The 12,866-nt window shown below is 45.4% G+C and overlaps 1 protein-coding gene across 1 annotated transcript in view; it reads left to right on the forward strand.

Moving 5' to 3' along the window:
• NTF3 (neurotrophin 3) overlaps window positions 1-9,342 on the forward strand; it is a 66,732-nt gene extending 57,390 nt beyond the window's left edge. Inside the window, exon 2 of the mRNA XM_077167899.1 lies at window positions 7,934-9,342. Coding sequence (XP_077024014.1) covers window positions 7,934-8,725 — 792 coding nt within the window. The 3' untranslated portion in view covers window positions 8,726-9,342. The remainder of the gene's footprint in view (window positions 1-7,933) is intronic.
• Window positions 9,343-12,866: the final 3,524 nt, after the last annotated feature.

Raw genomic sequence — 12,866 nt, forward strand, 5'->3', positions numbered from 1 at the left:
GTCATGTGACTCTTGAGCAGTCTCATCAAAACCTTTGGTGACTGTCACTCACTCGCCCTCTTATTTTGGCTATCCCTTGCCCTCTCTAAAGCTCAATGACACTTTCTTTGTGCTGGATAACAGGCTGTGTAGTAGCTATCATCATGCCAGAGGTATGTTAAGAGTGAATGAGTGATTTTTAGAAAGGAACTTCGAGCTAGAAGATGAAGCTATAGTGGAAACCCACACCGCGGCTCTTCGTGTGAGTTCATTTCTCATTTGCTTCTTGTAGCAATTCCAAGTCTCTCTTCCCTTTCTCCCTTTACAAGCATTTCCCTCCCTTGTTGGTTTTGGATTCATCTTGCCCCCAGTGAGTTAGCCTACGTGTTTCCAGTTTGAATCTAATCGTGCTATTTCCAGGTTGCCAACCCCCAGGGGTGCCTGTGCTTAATTGGTCTGTCCTCACTGGTGTTTGCAGCACCTTCTCTTTGAGCGTCATCTGTGCATTTTAATTAATCTGCCACTTTTTCCTCCCTCTTGCTTCCGGGTCATTAATAAAAAGATTAACCCAAAACAGACCAACCCCCAGTGGAGATTCTACCAGGATCTCTCTCCCCACCCCCCATCCCTGACCCCAGCTCACAGACTTGTCTCATGGGTCAGGACATCTTCATGTGGCTTTCACTGACAAATTTTTAGGCCTGGGAACCTGTGCTCAGAACAAAGACCAATTTGAATTAATTTTGCAATTAAGATTTGGAGAACAACTTAGCTAGTCATTTTATAGAGGCTTAGTTTAATATTTCTACCACATTCCTTTTCTTTTTGTCATCCTATTTTAAATCGATCGCTTTCCCACCTCTCTTTCCCTTTTCACTCGTTGAAAAAGATATTACAGTTATCTGGCAGGATGTGATCTTTTGAGCCCTTAGTGTTAGAGGCCATGTCATGACTGCAGAAATTCTCCAAAGAATCAGGCCCTTCTGGATATAGTTGGGCAGTGTTCTCTTCAGTCCCAGCCAGAGAATGCATTAGTCTCCGAAGGATGTGTCTCAACAAGAAATAGTGAAGTCTCTTGAATTTGCATATTACAATTTTCACAAATTAAAAAAAATAGGGCTTTCACATTTGATCTCATGATTCCTCTTTGAGGAAAACAGGCAGGAACGTTCCAGATGTAGAAACTAAGACCGAGCCTTTATACCTTCTCTGTAAGTCACCCAGACTTAGGTGCTACTCCCCATGCCAGGAAGTGAGAGGGTAAGTACTTCCCTCTGCCTGCTCCAATGCACAGCCTCCAGAGGGACGTGTGACCTGCAGGGGTCTGACCCGGGAGAGCACGGAGGCCAAGAGGGACAGGAGGAAACTGAACTGCATTTACTTCCCTGGGGAATACGAGGAGAAAGAAACAAGAATGGTGGCCTCAGATCCCTGGAAACTGCTTAGAACTGAGGCTTCCTGGGATGCCGCTCAACTTGCTGGGTAACAGCCGTCCTGCCCCAGGCTTGGAATGTGAGCTTCCTGTCAAAATAAATGCTAGAATATTTGAGGGCAGGGACAGACAGAGAGGCAGCATAGCATAATCAGTCATTAAGTGCATGAATTCCAGAGCCACACTATCAGCTACTGGCTCTGCTATGTGTTAGCTAGCTATTTCACCTTCTTGTGCCTCAGTTTCCCTGTCTGAAAAAGGGAAATGTAAGAGTAACTACCTCAATGGAGTTGCTATCAGAATTAAAGATTTCATGTATGGCAGTACCTGGCATGTGACATTATCCTTGATGCTCCTATTCAAAGCAGGCAAAAAATTCCCTCCATACTTTAGCAACAAGAAGCACCTTCAGCGAGGAGGTATAGGAAAATTAATCCTGTACAGGTCGAGTGGAACCCAAAGGATACAGCCCCTGTCTCTTTGTGACAGGCAGACATTGGTTGCTGTGGGCTCAGACCCGGTACCACCCGCCACCGCAGCTTCCATTTCAGCTGCTCCTCGAATATCCTCAAGCCCTCTGTGTGTGTTGTAAACTGAGCCAAAAAGGAGGAATCCGTAATTGCTCTCTTTTGAGTATTTTGAGCGATGGTGAAACCTTGTAGGAATGTTGCTCCAGGGACTGAAAACACCATATGTGGGAAAGCATTCTAAGTGAGGAAAATCACATATGCACGTTGGTCAGGATCTTGGAAAACTCTGAGCAGGGAAAATGGGCACTGGGGAAAGTGTAGGAAAGGGGTTTTACTGGGGTCTTTAACAGGTCTTTTTCCAATTATAGCCAAGAAGAGCCTGGGGACAAGAGCCTACTTCATTGCCAGGGTCTGTATTTTCTTTGGGGAAAGAAGGCAGAGTTGATTGGTTGCCAAAGCCAGGCTTGGCAGAAGCCCATACAGAATCTCAGGCCAGCAAGCTGTGTCTAGGGTAGGTCTTGCTCATGTTAGGCACTCAGTACTTCATTGTCAGTAGACAATGAATCTCTGCAACATGCCCGTCCCTAAGCATCATCAGTGATACATGGATAAAAAAGACCTGGTCCCTGTCTTCAAAGTGTATACTGTTATACTGACAATGATAACACAATAAGACAATTGCTACAAAGTACGGTGACCACTGGAGAAAAAACATAGAAGTCCCCCTAAACCAAACACCTTGCTGATATTTGATTGCCTGGACGGAGCTGGCCCTGTCTTTCCTTTTACACTCCATTCCACCTCAGGGAATAAGTCCCCTGAGGAAATTTCACCCCAGAAGACTGGGTGGAAAATTAAGCCTGGATGACCAGAACGAGACTGAAGATCAAAATTAGCCTCTTCTCATGCTCAATTTTCTCTGAAACACCACCTCACACTTCCCTATGTTTGCTTTCTTAATTTTCTCTTCATTTCCAGCTCACAATGTTCTTTTCCTCTTCCACAACCGCTGTGACTAGTTCAAGATCCAAGCACTTGCTAGCAATGACATTTGGGAGACAGCCTTGTGGAGGTCACGGTGGTGTAGACTGCTGCAAGCTGGGTGTGGGGAAAGAAGTTCTTGACTTTAGATGCTTGGTACTTTGTGGGTGTGCATCAAGGGCAGTGTGCAGCATCTCCTTCTGCCACAGACAATTCGGTTTCACGTTCAAAGTGACATTCAAAGTGTAGTTACTATGTACCAACCACTGGTTAAGTGCTTTCAGGTAGATTTAATTCACCTCTTGCAATGAGCTTGAATATTCCCAAGCCACTGAATTTTTGTGGCACTTAAGAATCAAGTATTCTCTATCAGTGAGACCGTCACCACCCCTCCAAGTCTCAGTTTCAAGTTCAGACTTATAGACTTCAGACTTTCTGTGTTTGGGGAAGTTCTAGTAGGAACATTCTTGAACTTGCTCTCTAGGAAAACGCTAAAAGCAGACCATCAAGATGGAGTACACAGGAAGGCTGCTGAGTTTAATGGCAGCCTTACAAATAGTTTGGAATTATTTACCAGCTTGCAGATGATGTATTCCCACCATTTATTCCAAGGTATCATGGCATATATTTATATATGATGGTAATAAACAGTAAAATACAAAAATGGGTGGAATCTATGCTGAGGACATTTCGGGAGCATTTCATATTATTAATTTCTGTCATTTGTCCCCACCACCACAGTGATAGCCTGATTTGTTTGCTGACTTTGTATTCTTGGGGCCCAAGAGAGGCAGAATTGTCTAAAAGAGGTAGAATACCAGTGCTGTAACCCATCAAATGGCTCAAGGCTCCCCAAACAGTGGCAAACCAATGGTGAGGGTAGTAGGAAAAGTCCACTCTGGGTGTAAACAGAAATATTGTCTGTAGAGAACTTGAAAACAATAAAACCAATTGCAAGTCAGTTTGCTCTTTATTATCATCATACTTTGGCAAGTCTTAACAATAGCAGTGATAAAATATTCCTTTCTGAGGACGCTGCCCTCTCCTATTGCCTGCTCTTCATCCCCCTACCCCTTAGTTTGTTACTGCCCAGAGGAGGAAAGTGGGCTGTCTCTTCTGCGGGCATTTGAAGATGGGAGAGAGATCTGTTCATTTCCACAACCCCAGGTTCTCCTGAAGGGTTGCAGCTGAAGTCTTAGTTCCTATCCACAGCTCTCACCGTGATATCTAGCACTCATGGGCTTTGCCATCCCTCTTGGTCAAAAATGGATTTCTGCACTTACCTTTAGCTTCAGCAGAATGGAATGTCTTAGTTCCTGTGTCCAGGGCTGGCTTCATGGCCATGCCACCAGTGCAGTTGCTCAGGGTCTGCTTGGGGTTGAATGCCCCATGCTCATCGTCTTGGAATTCTTCATAATTTTCCCTTTCAATATGTAGGTGAAATCCTGATGGGACAATGGAGTGTGTGCCTAGGGCCTTGGCGCCTGGGCTCATAGGTGGGCACCCCTCTTGCCACCGCCTCGTTTCCACTGCTGACTCATTGCACGCAGACCCCAACCTCAGCGTGCCCCTTACTGTGGAATGGACATGGGGATGGGGCACGGACACGAACAGGAAAGGGTTCCTGGCCTTGTGGTACACAGATTTTGCTGAGTAAGCCACACAATGCATGAAGAGTGTGATGCCAGCCGCACGTGTCATTCAGAAAGTATGCTGAGGAGAAAGGGATCTTGGGGGAGCAACCTAGAAAAAGTAGCTATAAAACCAGAATTTCAGCAGAAGAGGGAATGGAAGTGTTGGCAAGGTGACAGGAACAGCATGTGCACAGCGGACCCAAAGTTCATTCAAGTAGTGGTGAACAGTGAATGTGGCTGGAGGCAGGGGGCAGGGGGACCCAGTCAGAAGATGATGAAACGGGAGGCTGGGCCCTAGCAGAGAGACCATTGTGGGTCTGCAGCTTAGGTTTTTCTCTTCCATAAAATGGAGGAGTCAGAGTAGATGCTCTTTCAAATGACTCTTCTGCTTCTAATACCCGTAGGTTCCATATTCAAGCCACCCTTCAAAATGCTTTCTTTTTCACCCCAATGCCAGAAGGATCACCCATCATTCTTCTTATTAGTTCACCCTTGTAACGAATGACCTTCCTCATCTGTACACCGGCTCTTACCCTGCCGTGGGCTCCCTCCCACCTACCATACTTAATTTATTTTTCTTTAATCGGGTATCTTGCATATTCTTAGCTTATGGTGGCTGGGCTTTGGGGGGGATATAATAAATCATCTTTTGATAGAATCTCAGTCCTAAATGATTTCTTTGTGCTTGGGTGTTGCCTGCACAACACCCAAGCCTGCTTGGGTTCTAATTCTAATTGCCTGCTTTTTCTTTTTTGCATCCCATCATTTTTTTTTACTTTTTTTTGTCATATAGTATAACATATATATACAGAGCAAAGAAATAAAAAAGCAATCGTTTTCAAAGCACTCTTCAACAGGTGGTTACAGGACAAATCCCAGAGTTAGTCATAGGCTGCCATACCATCCTCTCATATTTTTCCTTCTAGCTGCTCCATTCTGGCAGGCTAGAGGAGGCTAGAGGGCTTAAATACTTTTTTATCATCACAGTCAACTTTTTTTCCTTCTTTTTTGTGAATAATAACATATATACAAGCTACAAATTTCAAAGCACAGCACCACAATTAGTTGTAGAACACACTTCAGACTTTGACATGGGTTACAATTTCACAATTTCAGGTTTTTGCTTCTAGTTGCTCTAAAATACTGAAGATTAAAAAGAGATATTAATTTAATGATTCAGCATTCATATTCATTTGTTAAGTCCTATCTTCTTTGTATAATTCCACCATCACTTTTGGTCTTTCCATACCTCTTTTTGGGGTTGTTTGGGCTATGGCAATTCTAAATTTTTTATATTGGAAGGGTCTGTCACTAATATGGGGTAGGGAGATGGAACTATCTGATGTTCTGGAGAGGCTGGGCTAGGTTTCAGGACTTATCTGGACCGGGGACCCATCTGGAGGGTGTAGGTTTCTGGAAAGTTACTCTAGTGCCTGGAACCCTTGTGGAATCTTATATATTGCACTAGGTGTTCTTTAGGATTGTTGCATGCTGTACTTTTTGAATTGTTCGAATTTCATTTTGTTGGGCCTGCAAGAGTGAAGGAAATCTCCACTAATTAGCAGAGAAGGAGCTCATTTATGCTGAGGGGATTGTTTTCTTAGGATAATATAATCCCTGGAGCAGTCTCTCTAAGGATGGGCAGCAAAGCTAGATTCCTCTCTTAGCTTTGACCTTGATAGGGTTGGTTGTTACAGGAGTAATCCTGTGGAAGGGAGATGGTCCCCTTAGCACAGAGGTAGGGCAAGAGCTGGGAGGAGGAAGTCGGGGAAAGGTGCCTGATACGTTGTTGCTCTTTGGGGGCAAGAGAGCAGTGGGAAAGAGGCAGCATCTGTGCACCGGACCAAGCTAGCGTTGCAGGCTCAGACTCGGGTCCTGGGTAAGCAGGTCTGCTTTTCTGTTCCTTATGTCAACCTTTGTTTATTTCCCTCCTGTTTTCCCCCTGGATTTAGTAAAGTCTTTCTGAAAATACCAAAGGAGAACCAAGGGAAGATTTTTTTTATTTTCCACTCTTAAGAGCTTTAGAGAGGAAATGATATACCCCTGGGGGCCGGTGAGGTGGTAGCAATGGTAATTAAGAGTGAATACCTCAAGTGTGCTGTGTGTGTGACTATCTTGGGGTACAGGTCAGGTCCACTAAGGTGACATCCCCTGCCCACCTGCAGGGTCTCCTTCCAGGGCTGACCATCAGAAAACCTAGGCTGTTTTACTGAGGAAGCTGCTAGCAGGGATGGCGTCTCAAGATCAGCCCTCTAATTCCACAAGGACCCAACAGAAACCCTCTGTTGAGGTTCCACTATGGCAACAGAATGAGGCTGCTGATGGGTAAAAATGCCGTTTGAACAAGGAGATAGCAGAATCATGAATATGCCCGCTAAAAGAAGCATTTTAAAAAATGGAGACTGAAGATAAATAAAGCCAAATAAGAAGAAATTAATCAACAATAAATTTTCCAAATGGGGCAAACCTGACCCATTAATTGGACTTGGTTGCTGCTGTGTCTCCATTTACGGCAAGATCTGCTTTTGCAGGGCTGCGTTTTGTGAATGAAGAGGGTCTTTGGGGATTGAGCAGATGAATTGGGTGTCCTGGCAGAGCATCTCCAAAGGAGAACCTGGCAAGGCATCCTAAAACTGGAGCCCTTCCACAGAAGGGGTGGAGCTCAACCCCCCTGTTCATTTACAAGGGGAGTAGAGCAGCTCTGTGAAGAGCTTCTGGCCAGAGATGAGCCCACCTCTGACACTCCGATGCAGAGGCAGCTGGCCCCACCCCCAGGCTCAGCGAATCCTTAGAGGGGAGACTCCAGGGGCTGCAGTGGGGGTAGCTGTGCTTCTGGAGACAGTGGCGAGGCTGCTGCTAGTAATAGAAGAATAAAATACACAGTTCTAATTCTCAGGTTGAATATGTTCACAACTGGCCAAGGAGGGCTCTATGTCTCTCTTGACTAGTGTGATGCTTAAGGAGGTTAGAAGGACATCATCATCCACACACAACAGAAGGCTGCAGGCTAAAGCAGACTCCAAATGCAGATGCAACATGTATTTGTCTAGTACATATATATGTATCCTTTTGCTCACCTCTCACACATCCCCCCATCCACACATACACACACACCCACAAACATATGGGTGTTTTTTTCCCATCACACAGCCACAATTGTTAGAAGCAAGATTGTTAAGGCAAAATCTTGGAAATCTAGGAGAGAAGGGTGCTTTGGAGATTGAGGGGATTCTCATTATGGCTGTCTTTCCCAGGGGTGGGGGAAAGCCAAAAGCAGCATCTTCAAAGTGTCTAAAATTTATTTTTTTGGCTAACCTAGGATGGTGATACTCCGTTCTCTTGCCCTCACAGGTCTACGCAGCCCCACGTAGCAGGTCGCAGAGCGGCCTGGACTCAGCTGCCCCAGCCTGCTATTCACACCTGTTTTTCCTTTTCAGATCTTACAGGTGAACAAGGTGATGTCCATCTTGTTTTATGTGATATTTCTCGCTTATCTCCGTGGGACCCAAGGGAACAGCATGGACCAGAGGAGCTTGCCGGAAGACTCGCTCAATTCCCTGATTATTAAGCTGATCCAGGCAGACATTTTGAAAAACAAGCTCTCCAAGCAGGTGGTGAACGTTAAGGAAGACTACCAGAGCACCCTGCCCAAGGCGGACGCCCCCCGGGAGCCGGGGCGGGGCGGGCCGGCCGGGGCCGACCAGTCGGTCATCGCCGTGGGCGCGGACTTGCTGCGGCAGCAGAGACGCTACAACTCCCCCCGGGTCCTGCTGAGCGACAGCACCCCCTTGGAGCCCCCCCCGCTGTATCTCATGGAGGATTATGTGGGCAGCCCTGCGGTGGCCAACAGAACGTCACGGCGGAAGAGGTACGCGGAGCACAAGAGTCACCGAGGGGAGTACTCGGTGTGTGACAGTGAGAGCTTGTGGGTGACTGACAAGTCGTCGGCCATCGACATCCGGGGACACCAGGTCACCGTGCTGGGGGAGATCAAAACCGGCAACTCCCCTGTCAAACAATATTTTTATGAGACGAGATGTAAAGAAGCCAGGCCTGTCAAAAATGGTTGCCGAGGGATTGATGATAAACATTGGAATTCTCAGTGCAAGACAGCCCAGACCTACGTGCGAGCACTGACTTCAGAAAACAACAAACTCGTGGGCTGGAGGTGGATACGGATAGACACCTCCTGTGTGTGTGCCTTGTCGAGAAAAATCGGAAGAACATGAATTGGCATCTCTCCCCGTATATAAATTATTACTTTAAATTATATGATATGCATGTAGCATATAAATGTTTATATTGTTTTTATATATTATAAGTTGACCTTTATTTATTAAACTTCAGCAACCCTACAGTATATAAGCTTTTTTCTCAATAAAATCAGTGTGCTTGCTTCCCCCTGGGCCTCTCCCATCTCTTAGACCTCGTTTTGTGATGCGGCTCACGGCAGCCTCTGTAAACTCTGTGTACACCAGTATTTTGCATTCAGTATTGTCAAGGCCATGACTGTCGTTTTTAGTAAACTTGTTAAAATTGGATGATGTCAGAGTTGTGTATAGACACAGTTATGTCCCCTTCTGGTACTTTCCATGTTCGATTAATTAATTAAAAGAACTGTTATCACCTCCATTTGAAAATGACACCCTGTAGCTTTGAGCTCAATGCTTCATTCTTGCCGGCAAGCTTGCTCTCAAGTCCTTACTTGCCTTCCTGCCCTGTCACTTTGGCCAGTTGGAATTAAGATTTGCTCCAATGTTATGGTCCTGGAACAATGAACAGAAACCTGCAGCTTTACTTCTGGGAATTTCTTTTCAGCATATTTGTCGTTCTGGGATTTGGGGTTAAGGGTGAGATTTTATTTTATTTTTTTTTGGCTTTCGTTTTTGTTTTGCTTTTGATAAGTGGTTTTCATCCTTTTAGATACATGGTGAAAAAATTAACTGTTTATAACGAAATAATTTTATGGCTACCCAGAAGCGAACTGAAATGAATCATGAATAAGCTTGTACACAGAAGATAAATTTACTCGTTAGAGACTCTCTTGGTGTGTGGCCTTCCCTCTCTCATCTGCTGCCCCCCTAGAGCTGCTTGAGGGGTTGGAAAATGTTCGGGCTTTGGAGTCAGATGTAAGTTCAAATCCCAGCTCCTCCCCTTTGATCCTGGGTAAGGTTTTAAATCTCTGAGCTAGGGTGTCCTGGGGTCAAATGGGGATCAATAACTACCTCACAGAGTTGTTGTGAGAATTCAGTGAAATAACCACTATAAAGTGCTAACACGTAGTAGGAGTTTGAGAATGATCAGTTCCCTATCGCTTCCCTTCCTCTGCTTTCTTAGGTATTTTGTTCCTCTGTATCATTTTTGGTTGACTCATCACCTTGAGATCTAAGAAACCTGAATGAAAGGGACCTTCTCAGGGCCTGTGAAGTCCAGCCGTGAGTCATGACAGCACAGGGGTCACTGAGGGGTGACCACACATGTCCTGCTGAGCAGTAGGGTCTGCAAGGACTTTGGTGATCCTCTTTTCCCACTGGGAAGCAGTTCTTCTCCTTTTGAGTGGAGTGCAAGGACCCACTTCCCTTCTTGCCAGGAGGTGCAAGGTTCCCAGTGATCTAGGAAGGAAGCTGCATTATCTGTTATGAAGCCCTGTGCTGTGCATTGCAGGGATGCCCAGCTTTTATTGAAGGCTCCCATGTGCTGCCTCTATCTACAGCAGCCTGCACCCTGAGCTGTCTCTAATGAGCATTAGTAAAGAATGTGTCCTTTATGGCATGCATAGCAGTGGCTTTAGTTAAGAATGTCATGCTGCATTCAATTCTAGATGCCTATTTTCTGGGTGCAGGAAATGAGTTCACCATGCAGCCACTATGATCGAGGCACTTGCAAGCACTGCCACCATTAATGGTCACCCATCCTTTGAAGTAGCCATGCCGTCTCCATTTTCCAGGTGAGGAAACAGGCCCAAAGATGTAAACAGCCCATGGTCACTGAGTGGGTAAGTGGTAGAGTGAAGATTTAAATTCACGTTTGAATGATGACACCCCTTATTTCCCTCTACCAGTTCCCTCCCTCTCTCCCTTGTGCGTGGCAGTGTTGCATTTCAGAATGAACACTGAAGTCCCAGAGAAATGGAAAGCATAATTTTTCTGTACATGGAAATCTACTGTAACTGTTGTTTCACTGGGCTTACGTCAACAATAAAATAAACCTGTTGACGGGATAATAGGAATCTTAAAATTGACCCAAGTTCAGTTCTTTGGGAGAATTTGTCATTGGAAGGTGACTGGGAAGGCCATTTCCTGGGCACTCAGTGGGCACACAGCTAGTCCCCTGGTCAGCAGGACGAAGGACACCACAGCTGGGAAGCATCTATAAGGCTTGGCCCTGGACGCTCAGCCAGTACTTGCAAGGGCAGGCCAAGTCATTTCTGAGCTCAAGGACCTAAACACTGGAGTTTTGTAGTCTTGGTTAAAAGTAGATTTTGGGAAATTTGGAACAACCTGTCAGGGGATTCCAGCAAAGGCTACCCAATATCTATCTGTAATAGGGCATTTCTTTTCACCCTCAGGGCCTGTACTCCAGGAACCCTCATGTTCCTCTTCTGGAACTTCTATTCTAACTGGGTAGAGGCCTGTCCAGAGAGTGTGGTTGATGGGAAGATGGGCGTGGGTGACTGACAGCCCAGACCCCAGCCTCAGAAGGGACGCTCCGAGCACAGCAGGGCTAAGTTCTGGTCCTACCTTGGGAGGAAAGAGTTTATCCACATGTCAAAAGCAAATGTGGAGGTCTGTACGATGGTGGCTCAGTGGCAGATTTCTTGCCTGCTGTGCCAGAGACCTGGGTTTCATTCCCAGTGCCTGCCCATGCAAAAAAAAAAAAAATGCATGTGTGGAGTTGCATGCTTCTAGGGTAAGGTAAGTGTAGCTCTGAAGAGAAAGTGAACCTCGGAGTGAAGTGAAAACATCTCTGAGAGGAGCTTTAGGCTTCAGGCAGTCTCACAGCTTGGCCTCCGCCATTCCAGGTGGCAAGGCAGTGAATTGCTAGCCCATTCTGTTTCGGTGACCTTATTGGCATGAGGGCATTCAAATGCTGCCAAAGTCAACAAGTTCAGCTCAGGGGCCTTGTGCAGAGCCTTCCTCAAGGGTAATAGACCTATTTCTCGCCTGTCCCCATATTTGCCATTGGGATTGGTTGAAAATTAAACTCATCTCCAGGATGGAAGGGTCTTGAGGGACTCATGTCTGGCTCCTAAAGAGAACTCTACAATTGCTTTTATCTTCTCTTGTTGCTTAGTTTCTTTTTGGAACTTCGTTAAGCAGAGATGGGTTGGAGTGCAAAGATTTTGACAGAACAGGAGAAAGTGGGCGCTCTGGCCCAGCTTTGTTACCTCTAGCTGCATGGTCTTGGACACCTCATTTGTTCTGGGGCTTTCAGTGTCATGAGATTCAGTTCCAGAGAGAGGCAGCATCTATACTGGATAGTCTTCACTTCCTTAGCGAATGCTGCAGTTAGGGGCTCTTTTAACTGTATGTGGTTTCTCTCTGCTTGCTCATGATCCCTAAGTTTCCCCTATTTATAAGCTGTGTGAAGTTGAGCAAATTACTTACCTTCTCTGAGCCTTTGTTTCCTTGTCTGTGAAATTGGGGTAGTGTCTACTTCATAAGATTGCACTGTGACATAATGAAATCATCCAGCGCCTTACACGTAGCAAGCCCCCTTAGGTGGTGGTGATGATGATGGTGAGGATGATGATGATAATAATGATGGACTTTTGGGGGGATAGTCTGCTTTGCCAGAGCCCTCATTCTGGAACTCTAGTAGGACTTCCCAAGCTTTATGGTAGAGAATTAGTCCTACTTAAAGTGTTATCAATCACCTATCACATAGGGAGCAGACACCAGGGTAGCCGGTTTGTCCAGTTCTCTTCTGGAGGTCTCACTAATCAAAACACTGGCCCAGTCTTGCTGACAGCAAAGTAATTAATTATTTAATTATTTCCAGTTGAAACCCTAGGGAAGGTGTTTCTAACCCCTTCCAAGCAGCGAAACTTAATATTTTGCTAAAAGTTCTGCCTATGTGATTTTCTGAAATGTGCATATGTTTTCTTTCCTTTCTGCAAATTTATGGGACAGCTTTGTTCTCATTCTCTCTCTATTCTCCCCCTTCCTCTTTTCCAACAATGTTTTCTCCAATTTGGTGCTTTAAGATTTGCCATTTTTAAGGATTTTGTTGTTGTGAGTGCATGTATGTATACATGTATGTATTTTATAGTCCATTTAGTCCATAGAAAACCCCTCTACTGAGGCTTGGAGAAGCCATCTGCATTTATTTTATCACCTTTGAACACATGTTCAGAAATGAAATCTGCGT

Source organism: Tamandua tetradactyla, chromosome 7 (genome assembly GCF_023851605.1).
Source record: "Tamandua tetradactyla isolate mTamTet1 chromosome 7, mTamTet1.pri, whole genome shotgun sequence".
In the NCBI taxonomy this organism is placed as follows: domain Eukaryota; kingdom Metazoa; phylum Chordata; class Mammalia; order Pilosa; family Myrmecophagidae; genus Tamandua; species Tamandua tetradactyla.